This window comes from Triticum urartu, chromosome 6A (genome assembly GCF_056163025.1).
Source record: "Triticum urartu cultivar PI428250 chromosome 6A, HENAU_Tu73, whole genome shotgun sequence".
NCBI lineage: Eukaryota > Viridiplantae > Streptophyta > Magnoliopsida > Poales > Poaceae > Triticum > Triticum urartu.
Window position 1 is genome coordinate 467,081,950 of NC_141878.1, and position 26,342 is coordinate 467,108,291.

Genomic DNA, 26,342 nt, shown 5'->3' on the forward strand with positions numbered 1-26,342 from the left:
TCACATACAAGCGTCCTCCCAAGCCTCGTCAGCTCTCCTTGTGCATGCAAGGTCCCGACGAGTCGACTCGCGACTACCTCACGCGTTGGGCCGAGCTTCGGAACTCCTGCGAGGGCGTGCACGAGGTGCAGGCTATCGAGTACTTCACCGCCGGGTGTAGAGAAGGCACCCTCCTCAAGCACAAGCTCCTCTACGACGAGCCAGAAACCCTCGACGAGCTGCTGATCATAGCAGACAAGTACGCCACGGCCGATTCCTCCATGAAGGCGGAGATTCAAGTTAGCGCAACTGGCAAAGTGGCCCCTCAAGCTCCAAGAACTCCAGCGGGAGATGCCAGTCGGTGGCAACAGCAGAGCGATCACAAGCGCAAGGCCCCGCAGCCGGCTTCTAGCAGTCGGCACGTCGCGACAGTTGAAGCCCAACAGCCGGATGGGCAGCCTCCGCCCAAGTGACAGAAAGGCGGCAAGCCCAACTGGTTGCCGGCCTTCTCCTACGAGCAGACTCTGGATGGACCTTGCAAGTTCCATAGCGGCGCGAAGCCGTCGAATCACACCACCCGGAAGTGCCACTGGCTCACCAGGATCGCCAAGGGAGACGGCCTCCTACCTCCCCCGCCTGCTGGGCAGCCGCCGCCGCCTCCGCCCCAGCAGCCGGCTGTCAGGCCAGTCGGCGCAGTACAAGACGAATACCCCGAAGAACACGGAGCCTACGTGGTATTTACCAGTATGGATGATGATCGACGCAACAGGCGGCTGCAGCGACAAGAGGTGAATGCAGTAGCGTCAGAGACGCCAGAGTTCATGCACTGGTCCGAAAAGCCTATCAGTTGGAGCAGGGCTGGTCACCCAAAGGTGATGCCGAGTCTGGGCACTTATGCCTTGGTCCTGGATGCCACCTTTGCCACGGATAGACGAGCTGCTCGTTTCTCGCGAGTTCTGATAGACGGAGGCAGCAGCATTAACATCCTGTACAAGGACACCATGGAGAAATTAGGAATCAAGCAAAGACAACTTCAGAACAGCTGGACTATGTTCCACGACATTGTTCCTGGGCTTTCCTGCTCACCAATCGGCAAGATCCTGATGGACGTCCTCTTTGGAGACAAAGATCACTTCCGCCGAGAGTCAGTTTGGTTTGAGGTGGTGGACCTTGAGAGCCCATACCATGCACTACTCGGCCGACCCGCCTTGGCCAAGTTCATGGCGGTCCCCCACTATGCCTACCTCAAAATGAAGATGCCCAGTTCCAGGGGGATTCTGACCATAGCCGGCGACTACCGAAAGTTGTTTGCCTGTGCGGCTGAGAGCAGTCGGCTAGCCGAGTCCCTGGTGATCGCGGCCGAGAAGCGGTTCCTTGAGCGGGTTGTGGCGATGGCCGGCAAGCAACCAGAGGTATCACCAAGCCCAAAGGAGTCGGAGGTTGAGGGTTCGTTCAAGCCGGCCAAGGAGACAAAGAAGATACCCTTGGATCCGGAGCACCCAGAGAGGTACGCCGTCGTAGGCGCAAACCTCGACAGCAAATAGGAATGCGAGCTCGTCGATTTCCTCCGTGAGAATCGGGACATCTTCGCATGGTCCCCCAAAGACATGCCAGGTGTACCGACGGAATTCGCCGAGCACAAGCTACATGTCCGATCTGATGCAAAGCCGGTCAGGCAGCCCCTGCGCCGCTTATCAGAAGAGAAGAGAAGAGTTGTCGGAGAAGAAATAGCCCGACTCCTAGCAGCCGGCTTCATTATGGAAGTATTGTTTCCAGAGTGGCTAGCCAACCCGGTCCTGGTACTAAAGAAGAAAAAGCAGTGGCGAATGTGTATTGACTACACGAGCCTCAACAAGGCCTGCCCCAAGGACCCATTTGGTCTACCAAGAATTGATCAGGTGATAGACTCCACCGCCGGATGCGAGCTGTTGAGTTTTTTGGATGCATATTCAGGATATCACCAGATCAAGCTGAAACCGGCTGACAGACTGAAGACCGCCTTCATCACACCGTTTGGAGCCTTCTGCTACCTCACCATGACGTTCGGCTTGAGGAATGCCGGCGCCACCTTTCAGCGTTGCATGCAAAAGTGCCTCCTCAAGCAACTCGGGAGAAACGCCCACGTCTACATGGATGATGTGGTGGTGAAGACAGAAAAGCGTGGAACACTGCTGGAAGACCTCAAGGAGACCTTTGAGAACCTGCGTCGATTCCAGATAAATCTCAACCCCGAGAAGTGCGTCTTTGGAGTACCAGCCGGCCAACTCCTTGGCTTCTTGGTCTCCGAACGCGGCATAGAATGCAACCCTGTAAAGATCAAGGCCATTGAGAGGATGGAGGTACCCAGCCGACTGCTGGACGTGCAAAAGTTCACCGGCTGCTTGGCGTCCATCAGCCGATTCATCAGTCGGCTGGGCGAGAAAGCTCTCCCCTTATACCAACTCATGAAGAAGACCACTTTTTTCGAGTGGAACCATAAGGCGGACGAAGCTTTTCTCCAGCTGAAGAAGATGCTGACTACTCCACCCGTTCTGGCGGCTCCGACTCCTAAGGAACCTATGCTCCTGTACATCGCCGCCACCAGCCGGGTAGTCAGCACGGTCATTGTAGTGGAACGCAAAGAGGAAGGCAAGGCGCTACCTGTCCAGAGACCGGTATATTACCTGAGCAAAGTACTGTCGGCCTCCAAGTAGAACTACCCCCACTACCCGAAGATGTTCTATGGCGTGCACTTTACCGCCAAGAAATTGAAGCCCTACTTTCAAGAGCACCTAATCACTGTGGTCTGCACGGCCCCACTTGCCGAGATCATCGGAAGCCGAGATGCTTCTGGCCGAGTGGCCAAGTGGGCCATAGAGCTGGCTCCCTACACCATCCACTACCAGCCCCGCACCGCCATCAAGTCACAAGCACTGGCCGACTTTCTCGTTGACTGGGCCGAGACCCAGTACCTACCTCCAGCGCCCGACTCCACCCATTGGCGGATACATTTCGACGGCTCCAAGATACGCACCGGCTTGGGAGCCGGCGTTGTCCTTACTTCCCCTAAAGGCGACAAGCTCAAATACGCACTGCAAATCCATTTTGCCGCCTCCAACAACGTCGCCGAGTACGAGGCGCTCATTCACGGGCTCCGGCTTGCCAAAGAACTTGGCATTCGCCGGATCCTGTGTTATGGCGACTCGGACTTAGTGGTCCAACAGTCATCTGGCGACTGGGACGCCAAAGATGCAAACATGGCGAGTTACCGTTTCCTCGTGCAGCAACTCAGTGGGTATTTCAAGGGGTGCGACTTCCTCCATGTGCCAAGAAACGACAACGACCAAGCAGACGCCTTGGCACGAATCGGCTCTACCCGCCAAGCAATACCATCCGGCGTCACCCTTCAACGCCTCCTCAAGCCGTCTGTCAAGCCTTCACCAGAATCAGACTCCATCTTCGTGCCGGCTCCTCCCGAAGAAGTCGGATCCGACTCCAGAGCCCCGGCAGACGGTAGAGGAATTTTGGCAGATGGCTCCAAAGGCGCCACAGTCGAAGCCGGCCCAGGGACTGCAGTACCCGGCCCGGGGACTGCGACGGCGGGCTCGAAGACTCCAGAACTCGGCCCAAGAGCCGCGCCAGTCGGCCCGGGGACTTCATTAACCCTGCAAGCGGTTGTTGACTCCAACCCGCCGCCTCCCAGCCCAGCCGCCCTCGTCCAAGTCACAGTTCTGGCAGTCGAAGAAATAGCAGCACCCTCATGGGCCCAGCCCATCCTCAAATTCCTGGTGAGCAAAGAGCTACCAACTGATGAGACCTCAGCTCGGCAAGTACAACGCCGAGCGGCAACGTACACCATAGTCAACAGAGAGCTGGTCAGGCGCAGCGTTACTGGTGTCTACCAGCGCTGCGTAGAGCCAGAGCAAGGCCAAGCAATTCTCAAAGACATCCATCAAGGCGAGTGCGACCACCATGCGGCTTCAAGAGCACTCGTCGCAAAAGCCTTTTGACACGGTTTCTTCTGGCCAACTGCCTTAGAAGAGGCCAAGGAATTGGTCAAAAAATGCAAAGGGTGCCAGAAGTTCAGCTCCAAGCCGCACCAGCCGGCTTCTGCACTCAAGACCATCCCCATTGCCTGGCCTTTCGCAGTTTGGGGTCTAGACATGGTGGGACCATTCAAGACGGCACGAGGTGGCTTAACTCACTTACTTGTCGCAGTGGACAAGTTCACCAAGTGGATAGAAGCGAAGCCAATCAAGAAACTGAACGGTCCGACTACCGTGACTTTCATCTCCGATATCACAATTCGGTACGGCATACCACACAGCATCATCACCGACAATGACACAAATTTTGCCAAAGGCGCCTTGGCCCGTTTTTGCGCAACATAGGGCATCCGACTGGACCTAGCGTCCGTCGCCCATCCACAGTCAAATGGCCAGGTGGAGCGAGCAAATTGCGTCATCCTGTCCGGCATCAAGCCCCGGCTAGTCAAGCCTCTGGAGCGCTCGGCTGGCTGCTGGCTCGATGAGTTGCCAGCCGTCCTCTAGAGTCTGCGCACGACTCCAAACAAGTCAACCGGCTTCACGCCTTTCTTCCTCGTCTACGGTGCCAAAGCCGTCATCCCAACGACATAGAGTTCGACTCCCCGCGACTCACCATGTACACCAAGGAGGAAGCAGAAGAAGCACGTCAAGACGGCATCGATCTGCTGGAAGAGGGCCGGCTATTGGCACTCAGCCGGTCCAGCATCTACCAGTAGAGCCTGCGCCGAGACTACAACAGGAAGGTCAACCGAAGATCTTTCCAAGAAGGTGACCTTGTGCTCCGGCTGATCCAGCAAACAGCTGGCCAGCACAAGCTGTCAGCACCTTGGGAAGGCCCTTTCATCATCAGCAAAGTGCTGGGCAACGACTCCTACTACCTAATTGACGCTCAGAAGCCCCGAGCACGCAAGAGGGACGACTCCGGTAAAGAGACAGAGCGGCCATGGAATGCAAATCTCCTCCGAAGATTTTATAGTTGATGCAGTATGTACCACGCTACCTTTTGTATTAAAGTACCAAGACTTCGGGCCCCCTGAGACGAGCTCGGGGACTGCCCTCTTTTATCTATATGATAAAAGTATACCTATGAGTATATTACTCTTTGTATGCCGCTTGGCACCGGGCTCGACAGGTCGGCCCAGGGACTTGCCGCCTTGCACTATGAAATGCTTCCCGCAGCCGGACAAGTAGTGTGTGGCGCCTAAGCCATCCCCTGTCAGAAGCCGCAGCTCATAGAGCGACTGTACGGTGGGCAGGAGTAAGGTAGAATGGGCGTTCGCATGAAAAATGGCTAAGGACTAAAAGCATAAAACATAGCTTAAGCCGGCTTCCAGCCTTCCCTTTTTCTTTTTACAAACCGACTATTAAGCAGTCGGCTCACCGCCTTCTATTCAACTTCCTAAAAAACTCTAAAACGGCTAAGTACTTGCCTTCCCAAAGTAGCCAAGCATTTGATCCAACGGCAGTCTGCAGAGCGGCTGTCCGATTGGCAAGACAGGCAACTAAGGGAAAGCGGCAAAGGAAAAAAGCCAAAAGAGCAATGAGCAAGAAAAGATAGAATTCGGATAAATATTTACATAGCATAGGCCCTTGGCCGAATCTTCGAGCAGAAGTTCAAAATACACCCCGCGGGTGGAATTGTGCAAATTAACAAGTTCTTCAAGACTACTAAAACAGATAATATAAAGATAAGGCGGCAGCTTAGGAAGCGGCAGACGGATTCGGAGGGTCGGAGGAGGTGGCAGCGTCAGGCGTTGGGGCGGCCGGCCAGGCAGTCTCGGCTGGATCGCCTCCGGCGGCAGTCGGCTCAGTCGCACGCGGCTCGTTGCTGGAGGCGCAGTCGAGCTGAGGCTGGTCGTCTGCCCCATCTTCTGGTGCCTCCGTCTCGCCTCCGTCCTCCACCTCGCCTTCCTCCTCGACGCTGGAGCCGATCACCTCCGCCGAGTCCTCGCCGTAGTCTGGGTTCATCCCAAACCACTCCGGCGGTACCTCCTCGCCGTCTTTAGACCGCTCGGGGACGAAGATGCTGGTGTCGGTGTACTCGGCGATCGCCGTGGCATGCTTGACGAGGGCATCTTCCGCGGCTGCCAGCTCCGGCTAGGCCTCTGACCGGAGTGTGGCCAGCCGGTCTAGATCCAGCCCCAGATACCACGCCTTGACAAACTCCAAGGCCCGACGCGCTCCAGCTCGGGCCGAGGAACCCTTCCAGGCCTCAAAATGACCAGCCGCGACCTCTAGCCAGTCGATAGTCAGGCGGGGGGTGCGCGGAGCCTGCATGTCCGGCCACAGGGCGGCAATCGCCTGGGCACCGACACGTTGAAGCCGGCGCAACATCCGGTGAGTCGGCCGAAGGCAAGCCTCGATGCTTAGGATATGCTCATCAAGGGTTCAGGGGGCGTCGGCGGCGATCTTTGCACCTTCCGCCTCCGACCTTCACGGTCAGCCTCGATGGCTTGGATGGCGGCCTGCGAGTGCCCAAGGAAGAAGTCTGCCAAGACGGAAGAAATGAAGAAACAAGTCAAAAACCGGGAGTCGGTACGATTTATAATCGGTAGCTCGAAGAAAGAAAGTAAAGAAACTCACCATCAACAACGTCTTCAATCTCATGGAAGTCGGAGGCCAGCATTGCCTCTCTGTCAGTCCAGGAGGAGCGCTTGCTCGCAAACTCGGCCAGGAGGGCGGTTTCCGCCTCTTCCGCCTCCTTCTGCGTCTTCGCAAGCAGCTCCCTTTGCTCTGCCAGTTGTGTGGCCAGCAGATCACGCTCTATGGCAAGCTTGCTGCACTCCTCCCACTTGGCGCGCAACGCGGAGTTGGCTTCGCTCAGCTGCTATTGAAGAACAGCATTGGCTTCTGAAGAGAAGGAAGAAAGAAGGCATTAAGTCATCAGTAAAGAAGGTCATCGAGGAGATCCGGCCCGACTGCTCAGCAGTTAGCCCGAATCTCGGGGACTACAGCCCGCGGGTGCGCCAGCGCGCCCCCGCAAAGAAGAAAAAAGACTCACTCCGGCTCTCCGACAGGTCGGCGGTCCGCTTGCCCAGCTCTTCAATGTTGCGGTTGAAGGCAGTGCCACGGAGGTTGTGATAGTCCTGCGACAAATATTCCAGACAAAAGTAAGAACCCAGAACTCACCAATTGGAGTTCCGGGCTGCCTGCTCAGCAGCCGGGACAAAACTCGGGGACTACACCCAGTGGGTGCGCTGCCGCGCCCCCACAGAGAGGAACAAAAACAAGAAAAAAAGAGGACCAAAGAGAAAGCATACCCGGACGGCTGCTCGCGACGCCAGGTATGCCTTGGTGCAATTCTTGATCGCGTCACCCTCAGCTCGCAGCTTCGTCTGGACGTCCAGAAGTGCCTGGTTCAGCGGCCCCGTGCCGCCTCCTCGCACCCACCCAATGGGCACGGCGCTCGTTGCTTCGGCGTCTGGGATCGCCGAGCTGGCGGTGCCGGTCTCCAGGGGGCGTGGCGCCGAAGTCGCCTTCTCGACATGGCGGCGCGTTGGCGAGCCGACTTGAAGGAGTAGCCTCGCCACGGCCTCATCTTCAGTCGGCGGCACCGGCGGGTCCGCCGGCTGTTCGCCTTGCGCGCCCCCAGACGGCGGCAGATGTGGAGGCGGAACGATCACGTCCGACGGGGAGGAGTCGCCGCCTTCCCTCTGCAGGATGGGGTTCTCGCCGCTGGCTTCCCTAGTCTGCCCCATGAACTCCGGAGGCGGCGGCGGAGAGTTCAACGGGGTGACAAACACTGCCGATTGGCGGTGCACGGCCTCCTCAGCCTGCCGCTTCGTCACGGCGACGGCTTCGGCCTCGGCCAGTTTCTTCTTGGCGGAGGCCTCCGCCTTATCGGCCTCCACCTTCTCCAGGCGGGCGGCCTCTTCCTCGTTGCGCTTCTCCTGCGCATTCCGCTCCATCGCCTCCTGGAGGTCGGCGGCGGGGTCAATCCGCCGAGTGGTGGCGGACGTCTCCGCTGACCCCATGACGGAGGCGGCGATGACCCTCTCAAGAGTGAGGGGAGCCCTGAAGCAAGGGAAGCAAGTAAAAGACTCAGACAAAACCACAAAGAAAGAATAAAGTGTTGAGACGGAATACTCACACGGAGACCAGTGGCGGCTTCTTCACTTCCTTACGGAAGCGGATGGCCTTTGCAGCCGCCTCTTCCCGCCGGGTCGCCGCGGCCGAACTCTTGGGCTTCTTCGGCTGACTGCCGAACAAGGTCGGCACGGCCCTACGCTTCTTCCTGCCGCCCGAAGCACCCGGCACGGCAGAAGAGCCCGCACCAGGATGGCTGGCTCCTGGCCGAGGGCGGGGGGCGACCTCCTCATCATTGTTAGGCCAGTCCTCTAGACTGGCCCCGAGCCGCGGGCCGCCTCCTCCCTCGGCGTCGTCTTCCAAAGCCGCCGCCCCCAGATCAGGGTCGTCGACGTCGCTCTCCGCCCGGTCGGCAAGGAACTCGCGGACCGGCCCCGAGGTGCCGGCTGGTGGATGGAGGAGGGGATTCTGACCAAAGCCGACTGGTCAGGTCGCACAAAACAGACTCGGCAAGAAAGAAGACAACTCGAAGAAAGAAAGAAAGGGCAACTCACTGTAGGTGGGGGGTTGGTGCGGGAGTACGGCTCCTTGCCGAACCGCCAGTCCTCCAGCAGCTTGCTGTCCGAGAGGTAGTTCACCATGTAGGCCACCTCCTCATGAGGCATGTCCTTGGTGCACATCCGACTCGGGTCACGGCGCCCGCTCAATTGGCATATCATGTGGGGGCGGCCTTGGAGCGGGAGAACTCGGCGCGCCACGAAGGCGGCCAGCAGGTCCGGACCAGTCAGGCCCTCCGACTGTGTCAGCACTCGGAGTCGTGTGACGGTGCCGGCTCCCGCAAGCGTCAGCAACTTGGCCCGGAACGACCAGTTGGGCAATCTCCCAGCCGGCGGGCCGGCTTCGAGGCTGGCAGGTTGACCCAATCGCCCCTCGCGAAGACGCTCTTCACATAGAAGTACGATCGCTGCCACATCTCCACCAACTTTATCAGCTTGATGGTGGGGAAGGGGTTGTCGGCCCCCAACCTCCGCACGGCGATGAATGCGCCACACTGAGCCGGCACGCCTGTAGCCTGGGTGCCGAGCTTGCAGAAGAAGAACTCCCCCAGAGCTCGAGGGCGGGGAGGACTCCGAGGAAGCCTTCACACAAGGGCATGAAGGCGGACAGGAGCACCACCGTATTGGGCGTGAGGTGGTGCGGCTGGAGGCCGTAGAACTCCAGAAACGAGCGGAAGAAGCTGCTCGCCGGCAGCCCCAATCCGCGCAGGCAGTGCAAGCGGAAGATGACCCGCTCGCCCTCCTCCGGCGCTGGGGAAATCTCCCCCCTCGGCGCAAGACGCACCCGCACATAATCTTCGCCGGGGAGCCGACGAGTCTTGCGGAGGAACTCGATGTGGTCGTCATGAACTTCTGAGCCGTCCCAGGTGCCGGAATGCACCAAGGGAGGCGCGGAGGCAGAAGAAGAACTCATCGTGAGCTGATCGCCACGGTGTTCGGCAAAGCTTGGGCGCGCGGCGGAGCGAAGAAGAAGAAGAAGGAGAAGACCAAGGAGTAGTGGGAAGGAGGGGCGTGCGTGCTCTGCCGCGCCCCCCTCCTCCCCCTACTTATAGCCTCATGGGCTGCGAAGCCGAGGGGGCAGTCGTGGGATTTACTGCGCCCACGGCCCCATGACCCCCACGTTTCCACGACAAAGTTACTGCGCGCAGTAACTCCACGGGAATCCCAACCGTCCACCTGGGCCACAGCGGATCCGCTCGGGTGTCGAGGCACGGTAGTGGCGGGCCCAGCCTACGGGCCTGTCCCGTCACGCGCGTAGGCTGGCAGACTGGCCTGGCCGCGTGTTATCACGTGACAGGCCCGGAACGGGCGGCGGCCAGGAGGCTTAGCTAGCACACTACTTGGATCCTGCCGCGACGTTCGAAATATTGTGCGAGTCAGAGTTGGGCGAGTCCGACTCCTTCTAGCCGGCTCGGCGGAAGTCAAGCGAGATCCATGTCTCGGGCACCCAAAAAGAGACACTGCTGAGGCTCCTCGGCTGATCGTCCGCGGCGCCTCATCAGCTTCGGGGACTACTTGTAACGCCCCAAGACCGGAGCTTCAGGTGCCTTCCATGATTCCTGGATTTCGGCGTGTGATTTGTTTGGTCCGTTGCATTTCATCTTTGCATCATGTGCATTGCATCATGCCATCATGTCATTTCTTTTCTTAACTCAAGTGAATAAATGGCATGGATCTTTGATCCATTTAAACCGAGGGAATTCACGTGGTGATTCTCTTTATAACATATCCTCCCAATAGTAGGGAGTTATATTCAATATTTCATTAATGTGGAATTACCTTGACACACTTGCAAAATAATTCCCCATGCCTTTGACCCATGCATCATCTCCTTCTCCTTTCCTTATTCTTTCTTTCATTTTGGCAAGTGTCCTTTTCTCCTCCTCCTTATATGTTCATTCCTTTCCTGGTGCTAGTTCTCCATGTCTAAACCCTCTCTGTCAAATTTCAAATCCTTTGGAGTTGTTTTGGTTAGGTTCAAAAATGCCTCAAGTTTGAATCATATTTAAACTTGTTGTATTTTTTTACCTCTAAAAATGTCCATACCAATTTTATCAAATAGGGCATGAATTCAAGGTCTTGAGGATATTCTCATATCTCTCATACACCTCTCCTTTCACCCTGTGCATTCATCTTTATTTTTCTGTCTGAAGAAAAAGAACAGAGAAGAGAGTAGCACTGCAGGCCCCAGCGGGGCCTCCAACCTCCTGCACCGGCCCTTTTGGCTTAAGGCCTCCCGCAGGCCCATGGGCACCGCAGCCCACCAAAAACCTAACCCTAGCCCGAGTCACCTCATCTCCCCCTTGTTCCCTACCGCCGCCAGTCATTTGCCCGATCTGGATCGCCCCGATCGATCTCTCCCTCGTTTCCACCTTGTCAAAAGGAGAGCGCACACATCTCTAGGGAGAGACTCCCTCGATCCCCTCCTGCTTCGCCTCGCTCGAACCCAACACCACGCGTGCATCGAGACAGGGAGAGGAGCTCCCCTCGGCGCCCGATCCCCTCGCCGCCTCGGACCGCGACCACAGGAGCAGGAACAGGAGCTCCTCGGCTCGCACACCTACGTCGCGTCCCTGGAGGTCTCCCTCCTCTTGTCATCGAGCTTGCCTCGATCTCTGATGCCGCCGGAGCACCAGCAGCCAACAAGAGCTTGCCGGCGGTGACCAGCAGGAGCGCATCTTCGACGCCGGCGACCTCCAAGGCCTCTTCCCTCGCTGCCTCGTTCCCCTCCAAGCTCGAGCCGCATCGTTCATCTCCTGTCGCAGGAGCCCTGCACCGCCCCGCGCCCTCAAGTGCCCGCAGGCTTGCGACGCCACCGCCTCTCTTCGTTGCCGCCAACAGGAGCTCCAAGCGCCATGGCCGCCCCCTTGATGCTTCAAGTAGCGCCTGACCTCCTCCTTCCGGTGGCCTCAGCCTCGCGCGACGTGCCATACAGGAGAGGAGCTCCCCGCATCAGGGCTCGAACCCATCCAGCCACAGCCACCTAAGACCCCTGCCACACCGGAGGCCCGCCGTTCCTGTGCCTCCATCGTTTCCCTGTTCCAACGAAGCTGCTATCGACCGCGTCACTTCTTGTTGCCTGCCAAGTCCGTCTCCGTGGATTTGCGCTGAGTACCACTACCGCCAAGTTCCGCTCCGTACGTGTACGACTACATCGGGTGATGGGACAAGCCCTGACAATGTGTACATCTACTCCGTCAAGACCGGACCGACAAGTACCCCAATGTCAAGTACCTATGACCAAAGAACGCCAAGTACCTCTCCGAAAAACGAGCATGTACCACTACGTTCGGAGACATCGGATCCGTCAAGTCCAACAACAAATGGGTACAACTATCGGCGACCCCGAATGTCTACGTAACGTGAACCTCGATCGTCGACCCTAGAGCATGCGAGAGCGACTACTTCCACTACCGTCGTCGCGAGAACGACTACTTCCCTCTACGAACGAGAACCGTCCCCTTTGCACGCTACAAAGGTATAACCACCGAGATCGGCATCCGAGAACGAATGCTTGTGTTGTATGAGACGCACCCTTTGTCTGCATCGTGTCCGTTTTGTCTCTCGTTTCCATGCCCCTAACCCGTGGGAACCCGGTTACCGGGAGCACCCCACCGTTCACCACATGACACGCTCCTGTCACTTTCTTTTGCACCGACGTCCTAATGAGTTGTCGGAACCGGAACGTTGCCGTGGCACCGTTTCGTTATCGTCACCGTGGAACCCCTTTCATTTCCGCCACGATGACAAATGTTTCATAATGCTCTTATCAAGTCTTAATAAAAAAATTGCATAAAACTTGCACATGTCATTCGCATCATGATAATAACATTTAAATGTTTAAAAATTGTTGTTGCACCAAATTTCTAAATGCATATGGGGATTTACCGGATTCGTTATTTGTTATATCCGGCCCCACTTAAATTGTTTAGATGGTGTAGTTTTGTTATACCTCACCTCTTGCCATGTTTAACAACATTTAGTATTGTAGGGTACATAACCGAGAGAGAACTAAATAAGGCATGTGGTGTTTCGTCAATATGCAAATCGTTGCATATTGATCTCCACTTAATTTGTAGTTTTGTTTGTGCCCCTTGCCATGCCATGCATATTTAAACTGGATATGCATCATACTTGATTATGCATCATGCCATGTTCCTGTCGTGGTTGTTTACTATGTTGTTTGCTTCTTTCCGGTGTTGCTTCTTCATGTTGGTTCCGATAACGTCGCGTTTGTGAGGATCCGTTCGACTACGTACGTTTGTCTTCTTCATGGACTCGTTCTTCTTCCTTGCGGGATTTCAGGCAAGATGACCATACCCTCGAAATCACTTCTATCTTTGCTTGCTAGTTGCTCGCTCTTTTGCTATGCCTATGCTGCGATACCTACCACTTGCTTATCATGCCTCCCATATTATTGAGCCAAGCCTCTAACCCACCTTGTCCTAGCAAACAGTTGTTTGGCCATGTTACCGCTTTGCTCAGCCCCTCTTATAGCGTTGTTAGTTGCAGGTGAAGATTGGATCTTGTTCCATGTTGGAACATGGATATTTTGTTGGGATATCACAATACCTCTTATTTAATTAATGCATCTATATACTTGGTAAAGGGTGGAAGGCTCGGCCTTATGCCTGGTGTTTTGTTTCACTCTTGCCGCCCTAGTTTTCCGTCATATCAGTGTTATGTTCCCGGATTTTGCGTTCCTTACGCGGTTGGGTTATAATGGGAACCCCTTGATAGTTCGCTTTGAATAAAACTCCTCCAGCAAGGCCCAACCTTGGTTTTACCATTCGCCACCTAGCCTTTTTCCCTTGGGAGTCGTGCATCCCGAGGGTCATCTTTATTTTAACCCCCTCGGGCCAGTGCTTGTCTAAGCGTTGGTCCAAACTAGAGCCCCTTGCAGCGCCACCTCGGGGAAACTCGAGGGCTGGTTTTAGTTGTACGGATTGCTTATCCGGTGTTGCCCTGAGAACGAGATATGTGCAGCTCCTATCGGGATGTCGGCGCATCGGGTGGTCTTGCTGGACTTGTTTTACCATTGTCTAGGATGTCTTGTAACCGGGATTCCGAGCCTGATCGGGTCTTCCCGCTAGAAGGAATATCCTTCGTTGACCGTGAGATCTTGTGATGGGCTAAGTTGGGACACCCCTGCAGGGATTTGAACTTTCGAAAGCCGTGCTCGCGGTTATGGGCAGATGGGAATTTGTTAACGTCTGGTTGTAGAAAACCTGAAGTTGATCTTAATTAAAATGCATCAACCGCGTGTGTAACCGTGATGGTCTCTTTCCGGCGGAGTCCGGGAAGCGAACACGGTGTTAGAGTTATGCTTGACGTAGGTTGTTTTACGATCACTTCTTGATCATACTTTCTCGACCGTGCTTTGCCTTCTCTTCTCGCTCTCATTTTCGTATGTTAGCCACCATATATGCTAGTCGCTTGCTGCAGCTCCACCTCATACCTTTTACCATACCCATAAGCTTAAATAGTCTTGATCGTGAGGGTGCGAGATTGCTGAGTCCCTGTGGCTCACAGATACTTCCAAAACCAGCTTGCAGGTGCCGTTGAGTCCGTGCAGATGACGCAACCAAGCTCAGGAGGAGCTCAATGAAGATCTTATCCTTTGTGTTGTTTCGTTCTAGTTGATCAGTAGTGGAGCCTAGTTGGGGTCGATCGGGGACCTTGTCGCATTTGGGGTTCTTCTTTTATTTTCGTTCTGTAGTCGGACCTTGACTGTATTTGGATGTTGTAATGCTTTATTCATGTATTTGTGTGAAGTGGCGATTGTAAGCCAACTATGTATCTTTTCCCCCTATTCTATTACTTGGGTTGTGTGAAGATTACCTCACTTGCGACATTGCTTTCAATGCGGTTATGCCTCTAAGTCGTGCTTCAACATGTGGGAGATATAGCCGCATCGAGGGCGTTACAAGTTGGTATCAGAGCCTTCCCCGACCTTAGGAGCCCCCCTGCTTGATCGAATTTGCTGACGAGTTGAGTCTAGGAAAAAAATGTTTTGAGTCATTTAGGAATTATATATCGGAGAGTTTAGGAATTCCTTTTACTCCCCAGCCCCTTCATCGCTCTGGTGAGGCATCCTGACGTAGAGTTTTGACTCTTCTCTTCTCAAATTTCACTAATTTTTTTTAGGATCACGCGGGTATATTGGAATCGTTCCGATGGTTTTGTGACGAGAACATTGTTCTTGGTGCCTCCTATCATTTAGGGGTTGTGGCAGTTTCCCGGGGAGTTGAGCTCCGAGGTGTTGTCGTCACGATTTTATCGTTGCAGTTCTGGAATACCTGAGTTTAGTACGCCGACATCGAAAACCTCTTTTATGCAATTCCTTGGTGAGATAACCTCGACGCCACCTAGTACTAGGGCGGGAGTCCGGGAGTATTGCCATAACTTGTATAACAGATGCTTTTCGAAGGTGGAGGTAGACGATTTCCGAAGGTTTCTTGGTTATGTGTTGAAGGATGGATACAGCTGGATGTAGGATTTGTTAGTTTGGGTGAGATATTATGCTTCCCTTGTATCCCCAAAACCTGATTGCATAACCGGAAAATTTCGGGAGTTTATAAGTGGGAATTCAAGTAGCTCTTAGGATATCTTTTCGACAGATGTATGATATGAAATTGGGGTTCGACGTCTAGTGGTCCGCCTATTCACGGTCGGTTTTATAATGGTCTCGTTGTGTCTTAAAGAGTCCTTGGCTATGCCGACTCGGGGACGCTTCGTATGTCATGTGCACTGCCTTGTACATGATGGTGCTGTACGATCGAGCCCGTGTAGGCCCCACCACGAAAACTTCGGACGAAATCTCTATCATATGTTTGTTCCGGCTTATTCTGCAAGCCAATCCTTTTTGTTTTTGTTTTGAGTTGTGGTATTCGATTTGCTTCGAAGTCAAGTGGTGATTCCATACCTTTCCTAAACGGTGTTTCTCATACTTCGATGTGAACACTAATCCTTCATGATAATCGAGATTGCCATGTCAATCCTTTTTCAACCGGCGTGTTTCTCTTCAAGTGAGTCCGATCGTTTTCAATATCAACAAGATCAATTATCACTTCTTCTCAACGGTGTTGTCTTCTTCCGTTCCAAGTTGACTTTGTTTTTCCCACCCACCCACCCCTTTTTCGTCAAGGACTCAGATTTCTTATTCAAGTATCCATCTTATTGATGTGAATTCTCTTCATTCTTTTCTATCAATATTCTTATCCGGTGATTCTCATGAAGATTCTAACGGAGCTTCAAGTTCGTCTCTCATCACTCGTTTTCTTCTCTGGTGGATCCAATTCAAGCTTTCGGTGTTGTTCATATTCTTTTCCGTATTTAAAATGTTTTCTCATACCGGTGCACCTTATATTCAGTCATTCCACGCTCGTTATTCTATTGTTCCGGAGTGCTCAAGATATCTCGATGATTCGTGTTTTCCACTCTGCTTTCGTTCAAGCTCTTTCGAGGATGTTATCTCATTCAAGTCATTTAATTCAACCGGTGCAACCTCTCTTTTAAATCATTTCAATGGTGTTTTCTTTTCAGTGGGCCCTAACCCACAGGTCTATTCCTAGGATCTTACCTGACTCTTCTTATTTCCCGGAGATATCCTCAAATTTCTTGTCAAAGTTTGACGTAAGAATGAATTATCATCGGTCAAATGTATTTCTCCAAGATCTTTCAAATTCTTTTCATTGTTGGCTCAACCTCTTCATTTTGATTCTTCCGGAGTGTCTAAATAATTCTTGGTGGTGTTTCTCGTCGTCATTCTCAACATTTGAAGACCGAAGAAGAGTTTTTCCTCCATATCTTATCCGTTCTCTCAGAGATTCGTGGCTCTAGTTCGAGGCCATCCTCTCATAATTGTTTGATTGTGAGAATTCTTTTCACCTATCTGGAGCTATTCAAGAGTCTTCTCAGTGTGTTATACGGAGCCCATCAATTCAGGTTTATTCATTCTCAGCTGTCAGTTATCATTCTCCAATTTTACCAGTGCTTCATTCAAGTGATTTTTAATCGGCTCGTGATCTCTTCGTTCATATGTATCTAAATCCTCTCAAGTATCTTCATTCATTTGCTAATTCTTCCCGGTGTTTATTTATCTTCTCTTCGTTCATTTTCAATTCTTACGGTGGTTTGCTCAAGATTCTATTCCATGGTTATCATATCAACTCATTCGTTGTTTTCCAAATCCTACCGATGGTTCGTCGAAGACGTTCCCAAGTTTATGTTATATCTCTCTTAATCTTTTCTACGAGAATAAGTAATATGTCAAATCCGTTGTTTGTCATCAATTTAATTGGTGAAGGATAAGCATAAAGTAATTCTTATTCTTGTTTCATCCAAGTGATTAATTCCTTATTCCGGAGCCTCATAAAAAATCTTGGTTTCAATTGTTTCATCTTTTCTTTCCCGGAGTTCCAAGCTCTCGCAATTATGTAATCACGGAGATCTATCAAAAATCTTTACAAGGATTCACCTTGTGTTTTCAACTTCTTTTTCCTTCCGTTTGATCATCCTTTTGTTACCGGAGTTCTTCATGGAGGCTCGACATGGTGTTTCATCAAGGAATTAATTCCTTCTCGAAGTGTTCATCGAGATTCTTTTCTAAGAAACTCAAGCTTTCATCATCTTGCTATCCGGAGTGCAATTCTTTCTTCCGTATTATTGGAGGTGGTATTATGTCATTCTTGATAATTGAGTTCATGTTTTCATGATTCACATTTTGTCAAGAATGAGATATTTTAAATCCATCAATCTCGTCATTGCAGTTATCTTGGGCTATATTTCACCTAAAGCCTTCCCTAAGGATCATAGCTAATTGTGGTGCTCATAAATGATCCAATTTCTTCATTTATCCTTTCCGGTGCGATATAGTTTCTCGTCTCCTGGTTGATACCAATCCAATTCTTTTTCTCGTGAGTGGCAGGTTGTCACCTCATAATTTGAGATGTATTCCATAATACCATATCAAGCTTATTATTTCGTTGTGGTTTTCCAACAACTCCGTTCTAGCATTTGTTGTAAGCGTGCTCTCTCAAGACCTTGTTTCCCTTCGTTCACTCCATTCCATTCTTACTTTTATTCTGGAGGCATTCTGATGTTCATCCTTTCAACCCATCATCTCGTTTTGTCAAAGATCATGTTCTTTCCATGCCTATCCATTAAACCAGAGTGTTGTGCCCTTTTGCTCAAGTTCTTTTCGCCTTATCAAGTCTTGCATAACTTCTCAACCGCAGTGCTGCTCAAAGTTGTTCTTCCTTGTCCCTCTTTTCTAACGGAGTGTTTTCAACTTTGTTCATCTCCGTTGTATTCTTTCTTTCAATTTGTTTAACTTTTGCAAGGTTCTTTGGTTTCACTCATTGGTCAAAGGAGCAACTTAGTTTTACCTCTTCTCTTTCTCTTCCGTTGTTCCTCCGGTGCCATTCTAGATCTTGGGACGAAAACCTCTTGTAGTGGTGGAGTGTTGTAACGCCCCAAGACCGAAGCTTCAGGTGCCTTCCATGATTCCTGGATTTCGTCATGTGATTTGTTTGGTCCGTTGCATTTCATCTTTGCATCATGTGCATTGCATCATGCCATCATGGCATTTCTTTTCTTAACTCAACTAAATAAATGCCATGGATCTTTGATCCATTTAAACTGAGGGAATTCACGTGGTGATTCTCTTTATAACATATCCTCCCAATAGTAGGGAGCTATATTCAATATTTCATTAATGTGGAATTACCTTGACACACTTGCAAAATAATTTCCCATGCCTTTGACCCATGCATCATCTCCTTCTCCTTTCCTTATTCTTTCTTTCATTTTGGCAAATGTCCTTTTCTCCTCCTCCTTATATGTTCATTCCTTTCCTGGTGCTAGTTCTCCATGCCTAAACCCTCTCTGTCAAATTTCAAATCCTTTGGAGTTGTTTTGGTTAGGTTCAAAAATGCCTCAAGTTTGAATCATATTTAAACTTGTTGTATTTTTTTACCTCTAAAAATGTCCATACCAATTTTATCAAATAAGGCATGAATTCAAGGTCTTGAGGATATTCTCATATCTCTCATACACCTCTCCTTTCACCCTGTGCATTCATCTTTATTTTTCTGTCTGAAGAAAAAGAACAGAGAAGAGAGTAGCACTGCAGGCCCTAGCGGGGCCTCCAACCTCCTGCACCGGCCCTTTTGGCCTAAGGCCTCCCACAGGCCCATGGGCACCGCAGCCCACCAAAAACCTAACCCTAGCCCGACTCACCTCATCTCCCCCTTGTTCCCTGCCGCCGCCAGTCATTTGCCCGATCTGGATCGCCCCGATCGATCTCTCCCTCGTTTCCACCTTGTCAAAAGGAGAGCACACACATCTCTAGGGAGAGACTCCCTCGATCCCCTCCTGCTTTGCCTCGCTCGAACCCAACACCACACGTGCATCGGGACAGGGAGAGGAGCTCCCCTTGACGCCCGATCCCCTCGCCGCCTCGGACCGCGACCACAGGAGCAGGAGCAGGAGCTCCTCGGCTCGCGCACCTACGCCGCGTCCCTGGAGGTCTCCTTCCTCTCGTCATCGAGCTTGCCTCAATCTCTGATGCCGCCGGAGCACCAGCAGCCAACAAGAGCTTGCCGGCGGCGACCGGCAGGAGCGCATCTTCGACGCTGCCGACCTCCAAGGCCTCTTCCCTCGCTGCCTCGTTCCCCTCCAAGCTCGAGCCGCGTTGTTCATCTCCTGTCGCAGGAGCCCTGCACCGCCCCGCGCCCACAAGTGCCCGCCGACCTGCGACGCCACCGCCTCTATTCGTTGCCGCCAACAGGAGCTCCAAGCGCCATGGCCACCCCCTTGATGCTTCAAGCAGCACCTGACCTCCTCCTTCCAGTGGCCTCAGCCTCGCGCGACGCTCCATACAAGAGAGGAGCTCCCCGCATCAGGGCTCGAACCCATCCAGCCGCAGCCACCTAAGACCCCTGCCATGCCGGAGGCCCGCTGTTCCTGCGCCTCCATCGTTTCCCTGTTCCAGCGAAGCTACTATCGACCGCATCACTTCTCGTTGCCTGCCAAGTCCGTCTCCGTGGATTTGCGCCGAGTACCACTACCGCCAAGTTCCGCTCCATACATGTACGACTACATCGGGTGATGCGACAAGCCCTGACAACGTGTACATCTACTCCGTCAAGACCGGACCGATAAGTACCCCAACATCAAGTACCTATGACCGAAGAACGCCAAGTACCTCTCCGAAAAATGAGAATGTACCACTACATTCGGAGACATCGGATCCGTCAAGTCCAACAACGAATGGGTACAACTATCGGCGACCCTGAACGTCTATGTAACGTGAACCTATACCATCGACCCTAGAGCATGCGAGATCGACTACTTCCACTACCGTCGTCGCGAGAACGCCTACTTCCCTCTACGAACGAGAACCGTCCCCTTTGCACGCTACAAAGGTATAACCACCGAGATCGGCGTCCGAGAACAAATGCTTGTGTTGTATGAGACGCACCCTTTGTCTGCACCGTGTCTGTTTTGTCACTCATTTCCATGCCCCTAACCCGTGGGAACCCGGTTACCGGGAGCACCCCACCGTTCACCACATGACACGCTCCCGTCACTTTCTTTTGCACCGACGTCTCAATGACTTGTCGGAACCGGAACATTGCCGTGGCACCGTTTCGTTATCGTCGCCGTGGCACCCCTTTCATTTCCGCCACGATGACAAATGTTTCATAATGCTCTTATCAAGTCTTAATAAAAAATTGCATAAAACTTGCACATGTCATTCGCATCATGATAATAACATTTAAATGTTTAAAAATTGTTGTTGCACCAAATTGCTAAATGCATATGGGGATTTACCGGATTCGTTATTTGTTATATCCGGCCCCATTTAAATTGTTTAGATGGTGTAGTTTTGTTATGCCTCACCTCTTGCCATGTTTAACAACATTTAAAATTGTTGGGTACATAACCGAGAGAGAACTAAATAAGTCGTGGTGTTTCGTCAATATGCAACTCGTTGCATATTGATCTCCACTTAATTTGTAGTTTTGTTTGTGCCCCTTGCCATGCCATGCATATTTAAACTGGACATGCATCATACTTGATTGTGCATCATGCCATGTTCCTGTCATTGTTGTTTACTATGTTGTTTGCTCTTTCCGGTGTTGCTTCTTCGTGTTGGTTCCGATAACGTCGCGCTTGTGAGGATCCGTTCGACTACGTCCGTTTGTCTTCTTCATGGACTCGTTCTTCTTCCTTGCGGGATTTCAGGCAAGATGACCATACCCTCGAAATCACTTCTATCTTTGCTTGCAAGTTGCTCGCTCTTTTGCTGTGCCTATGCTGCGATACCTACCACTTGCTTATCATGCCTCCCATATTATTGAGCCAAGCCTCTAACCCACCTTGTCCTAGCAAACCGTTGTTTGGCTATGTTACCGCTTTGCTCAGCCCCTCTTATAGTGTTGTTAGTTGCAGGTGAAGATTGGAGCTTGTTTCATGTTGGAACATGGATATTTTGTTGGGATATCACAATACCTCTTATTTAATTAATGCATCTATATACTTGGTAAAGGGTGGAAGGCTCGGCCTTATGCATGGTGTTTTGTTCCACTCTTGCCGCCCTAGTTTTCCATCATATCGGTGTTATGCTCCCGGATTTTGCGTTCCTTATGCGGTTGGGTTATAATGGGAACCCCTTGATAGTTCGCTTTGAATAAAACTCCTCTAGCAAGGCCCAACCTTGGTTTTACCATTCGCCACCTAGACTTTTTCCCTTGGGAGTCGCGCATCCCGAGGGTCATCTTTATTTTAACCCCCCCGGGCCAGTGCTTGTCTAAGCGTTGGTCCAAACTAGAGCCCCTTGCAGCGCCACCTCGGGGAAACTCGAGGGCTGGTTTTAGTTGTACGGATTGCTTATCCGGTGTTGCCCTGAGAACGAGATATGTGCAGCTCCTATCGGGATGTCGGCGCATCGGGTGGTCTTGCTGGACTTGTTTTACCATTGTCGAGGATGTCTTGTAACCGGGATTCCGAGCCTGATCGGGTCTTCCTGTTAGAAGGAATATCCTTCGTTGACCGTGAGAGCTTGTGATGGGCTAAGTTGGGACACCCCTGCAGGAATTTGAACTTTCGAAAGCCGTGCCCGCGGTTATGGGCAGATGGGAATTTGTTAACGTCCGGTTGTAGAAAACCTGAAGTTAACCTTAATTAAAATGCATCAACCGCGTGTGTAACCGTGATGGTCTCTTTCTGGCGGAGTCCGGGAAGCGAACACGGTGTTGGAGTTATGCTTGACGTAGGTTGTTTTAGGATCACTTCTTGATCATACTTTCTCGACCGTGCTTTGCCTTCTCTTCTCGCTCTCATTTGCGTATGTTAGCCACCATATATGCTAGTCGCTTGCTGCAGCTCCACCTCATACCTTTTACCATACCCATAAGCTTAAATAGTCTCGATCGCGAGGGTGCGAGATTGCTGAGTCCCTGTGGCTCACGGATACTTCCAAAACCAGCTTGCAGGTGCTGTTGAGTCCGTGCAGATGACACAACCAAGCTCAGGAGGAGCTCAATGAAGATCTTATCCTTTGTGTTGTTTCGTTCTAGTTCATCAGTAGTGGAGCCCAGTTGGGGTCGATCGGGGACCTTGTCGCATTTGGGGTTCATCTTTTATTTTGGTTCCGTAGTCGGACCTTGACTGTATTTGGATGTTGTAATGCTTTATTCATGTATTTGTGTGAAGTGGCGATTGTAAGCCAACTATGTATCTTTTCCCCCTATTGTATTACTTGGGTTGTGTGAAGATTACCTCACTTGCGACATTGCTTTCAATGCAGTTATGCCTCTAAGTCGTGCTTCGACACGTGGGAGATATAGCCGCATCGAGGGCGTTACACTACTGTCGGAGTAATGGGCCACGGGTAGGCTAAACCGAGTCCCAGAACCTTTCAAGACATCGGGGCAGGCTGCGCCCCTCAAAGACCCCAGGACAAAGAGCCGCCTTCTGAGGAGTCGGCGGCAAGGCCACCGACTAGACACTCACGGCCGAGTCCCAGGGACGACTTCAGGACGAACCGACTCCTGACTGACGCCTTCCCAAGAAGCCGGCCTTGGGGAGTCGGCCCGAGACTCCAGCGATACCTCATGTCCTCATCAAGAGGGACAGGACAGGGGAGTGGCTACAGTGAAGACTGCTCCCACCCCTTTCCAAAGGCAAGCATGGTCACAGTACGCCGTACCCGCGGAGATCTCCGTGCGGCATGGCACTGTTGCCATGCTGGCCCTAACATCAGCACCGATGGACCGAATCTTGCGCCCACGACGGCTTGTCTGTACGACATTTGGGCGCCGGGTCCCACCGGCCAGCGGGATCCCAGAAGACGGCAAGTGCGCCACAAGTCGGACCCGTCGGGAGTCGGCCCCCGAGAGTCAGTCGGCTCCTCCCCCGGGGCCCACGCGCCATTAACCAGATGTGATGGAGAGTGGCAATAGTGATCGCCTGCCAGGCGGCGGGGCTGTTGCCACGACTCCATGACGAAGCCCGCGTCATTAGAAGCACGGCTACAGTAATCAGCAGCCGGCAAGACCCGCCCGCGGCGGACGCGGCCTGTCGGCTCCGTACCTAGCCAGTCGGCGGGGCCCACCAGTCGGCGGAGAAGACGGAGGCCGGAGGCATTGACGGCTGGGCCCGCATCCAGCCGGATTACCATTGTACCCCTGGGGGGTAGGCCTATATAAACCCCCCAGGGCACCCATGCAAAGGGTTGGAATCCATTAGCACTAGACCAGACCATATAGGAAGGAGAGAGCTAGCCTTGCCTTCGCCTACCTTCAGGAAACAGCTCAAGGAGCAATCGTGTAAACACTTTGCCGTAGTGATCATGCGGAGACCCCGCAGAGCAGCAGTAGGGGTATTATCTCCCCGGAGAGCCCTGAAGCTGGGTAAGATTTGCCGGCGTGCATGTCTTCGCCTCATCCCGTTTCCAGGCACCGGCGACGTTCTACTCGCCCCCACCATGATAAGCCATCCTTTGGCATATGTCGCACCCAACCCCCGACACTACACGTGCCACCAATTATAAGAAAATATTAGTTAGAAGTAGCATCTTCGTGAGAGATTCGTTGCTACTTCTAAAGTTAAATTGTGATTAGTTAGACAGAATAGGTTGATTAAGAAGTAATCGAGGCAACAAGCAAGAACTGATGAGGACATCTCTTCTATTGTTACACCCGCCGCAACTCCTACATCAGTTATTCCACTTGGTCCTATTACTAGAGCGTGGGCGAGACAAATTAATGGCCAGGTACTATCGCTTCTTCGTACATATGATTAACTAATAAGAATATAATATTACACTCATGTTTGGATTTTCTTGTACTTGAGAATAAAGGAAAGATTAAATATGAAGACAATATGGGTTCAGATCAAATGGAGCAACGCTCTTGCATGCATGTCACACGTCCTATCCACCAAGCATGTCACGTACGCATGCATGAAGTGCACCAGGACAAGAGACTTGGATTAATGGCCCAACATTACCACGTGGGTGGGCCCTAGAGCTTTCGGCCAGGCCGCCAGGTGCTTGCCGCAAAGTCTACGAAGACCAGCCACGTACGGCCTCGAGCAGTCCGATTTGTGGACAACAGATACCGCCTTCGACCGGAAGCAGCAGTTAATAAATAGCTATTATAGTTTAGGGTTTAGACTCGGGTTTTATTGTATTGTCTAGCCATCGCTACAATTCGCATCTACGAGACGTGTAGGACTACCGCCTTGTCAGATCCACAGTGGAACCCCAACTTTTTTATCTAGTTCGTGTGCTCAGTTTATTATCCGCAATTTCAGTTGCAATTCACCTTTGTTCTTGCCGGTTCATCGGTTGCTTGCAGGAACTCGAACCTCGTTGTTCAGGTTGATCGTGCCTACGGCAAGGTCAATAACCATCGGAGATTGGTTTTGCGATTGTCGAGGCATATCGTCGGGTACGGTATAGCCGGATCGTCAAGGTCAAAATCCACCAAATCGATAATTATCCCCACTCTCATCAAAAGATCGGGCCGCCGTCACATCAAGTGGTATCAGTTTTCAGGTTCATCGGTGAGAGATTTACAGTTTTCATAGTTTAGTTTATTTTTCTGTCCTATAAACCCACGAAAAAGCCCAAAAAAAATTAGATTAGTTCATCCATTACACCTACCTTTTTAGCCTTTAGCAAATTTTGCATCTAGTATTTGCGTAGTTGAATTTTTGGTTGCATACATCCTAGAATTAGTGCTGGTTTAGATTGGTTAGGGTGTAAAATTATCTACTAGATCAATATGTTTTTGTCCACCCACATAATCCCTTCCGCTCGTTCATGATCAAAAAATAAATAAATATTGCGATCGATTGTTTCCGATTCTTATTACCTCCGGACGCCTGTGTTTTTATTTGCTATATTTTTATCAGTCGATGATTTGATCGCACAAAATCACCGTCGCACAGTAGCAGTTTACGGCCAGACAGACAATCATCCGTGTCTGACACCGTACGTCCGCCCATCCATCCACGCGCTTGCTTTGCTAGAGACCGCCAGCGCCGCTTCACCACACGCACCACGCCAGACATCCAAATCTCTTTGTCTGCCTCCACACGCGCCACAACCAACACTCGCCACCAGCAGCCTACTGTTTCTGTGCATTAGTACTACTAGTTTTAGGTAATCTCAACACCAGTGCACGTATAGCTAGCTCTCGTAGCACCTTTGTCCAGTAGCCTTGCTCTGTGTCCCTGACGTCTGCTAGCAACCGGCCTCAAAAAAAAAGAGAAAAAAAAGAAAAAAAACAAAAAAAGAGTGAAAAAAATCAAAAGAAAAGTTAAAAGAAAAAGTTGCAAAAAAAATCAGGCCGGCTAGCATCTGTTTTGGGCTGATATTTTCTTTTCTGGACATTATTTTACTGCTACAGTGTTCATCGCTGCGTCTTTTATCATCTGCTTTCGAGCTTTATTATACACGGCATTTATACCTCACTTATATCTAGCTACTTAGAGCTATCATATTTTTCATCGGTTTCCACTCACTTGTTTCAGTATCTAGGCTTAGATTGTTTTATCTCTTACTAGTCGACTGCCAGCACTAGTTAGGAGTTTGAGCAATTATTCAGCTTGCATTACTTTTTGCTTAATTGTGCCACATATTGTGAGTTGAGGAAACCTTCACCAAGCTCCACTTCCTATATCGTATCTTGTTCGGTCCCTTGGTAATCGCTATGTCAATCTTTTGATCACTTTTGACATCGCCAACGGCCGACAACCACTGCAGCACGGTAAGAACTGGTAAGAGCTTGGTAATTGCTCGAGAGTTGAGAGACATTTTCCACCGCCTCACTATAGTTACTGTAGGAGCAATATACTTGTGATTTTGTTCTTGTTCCGTCCTAACCATGGCAGGTGACGAAGACAACATGAAAGCCACGGTGGCACGCCTTGAGGAGGATGTGCATGCATACACCGAGCGGTTCACATCGTTCGAGGGCGCACTTGATAAGCGTCTCAAGTCGATCGAGGATAGCAATGAGACGTTCACCCAAACACTTGAATCTATTATGAAACGTCTTGATGCCCAGGATGCCCATCTAGGTGCCGCCTCCACTTCCGCTCCGCATCTTCCAGCCACCAACACAGGTCTGCAATGAGCTCGTCGGGTACTCCCAGGAGACCCGGGGCACCCTCTTTCATACACCGATGCCGTCGACCAGCCCCGTCCTTGCAATGCCAACTCGATAGCCGACGACAT

General features: G+C 51.6%; 1 protein-coding gene across 1 annotated transcript in view; it reads left to right on the top strand.

The window, feature by feature from the left end:
• LOC147965723 (uncharacterized) overlaps positions 1-26,241 on the top strand; it is a 51,657-nt gene extending 25,416 nt beyond the window's left edge. The window contains exon 3 of the mRNA XM_087530577.1: positions 25,997-26,241. Coding sequence (XP_087386703.1) covers positions 25,997-26,241 — 245 coding nt within the window. The remainder of the gene's footprint in view (positions 1-25,996) is intronic.
• The last annotated feature ends 101 nt before the right edge of the window (positions 26,242-26,342 follow it).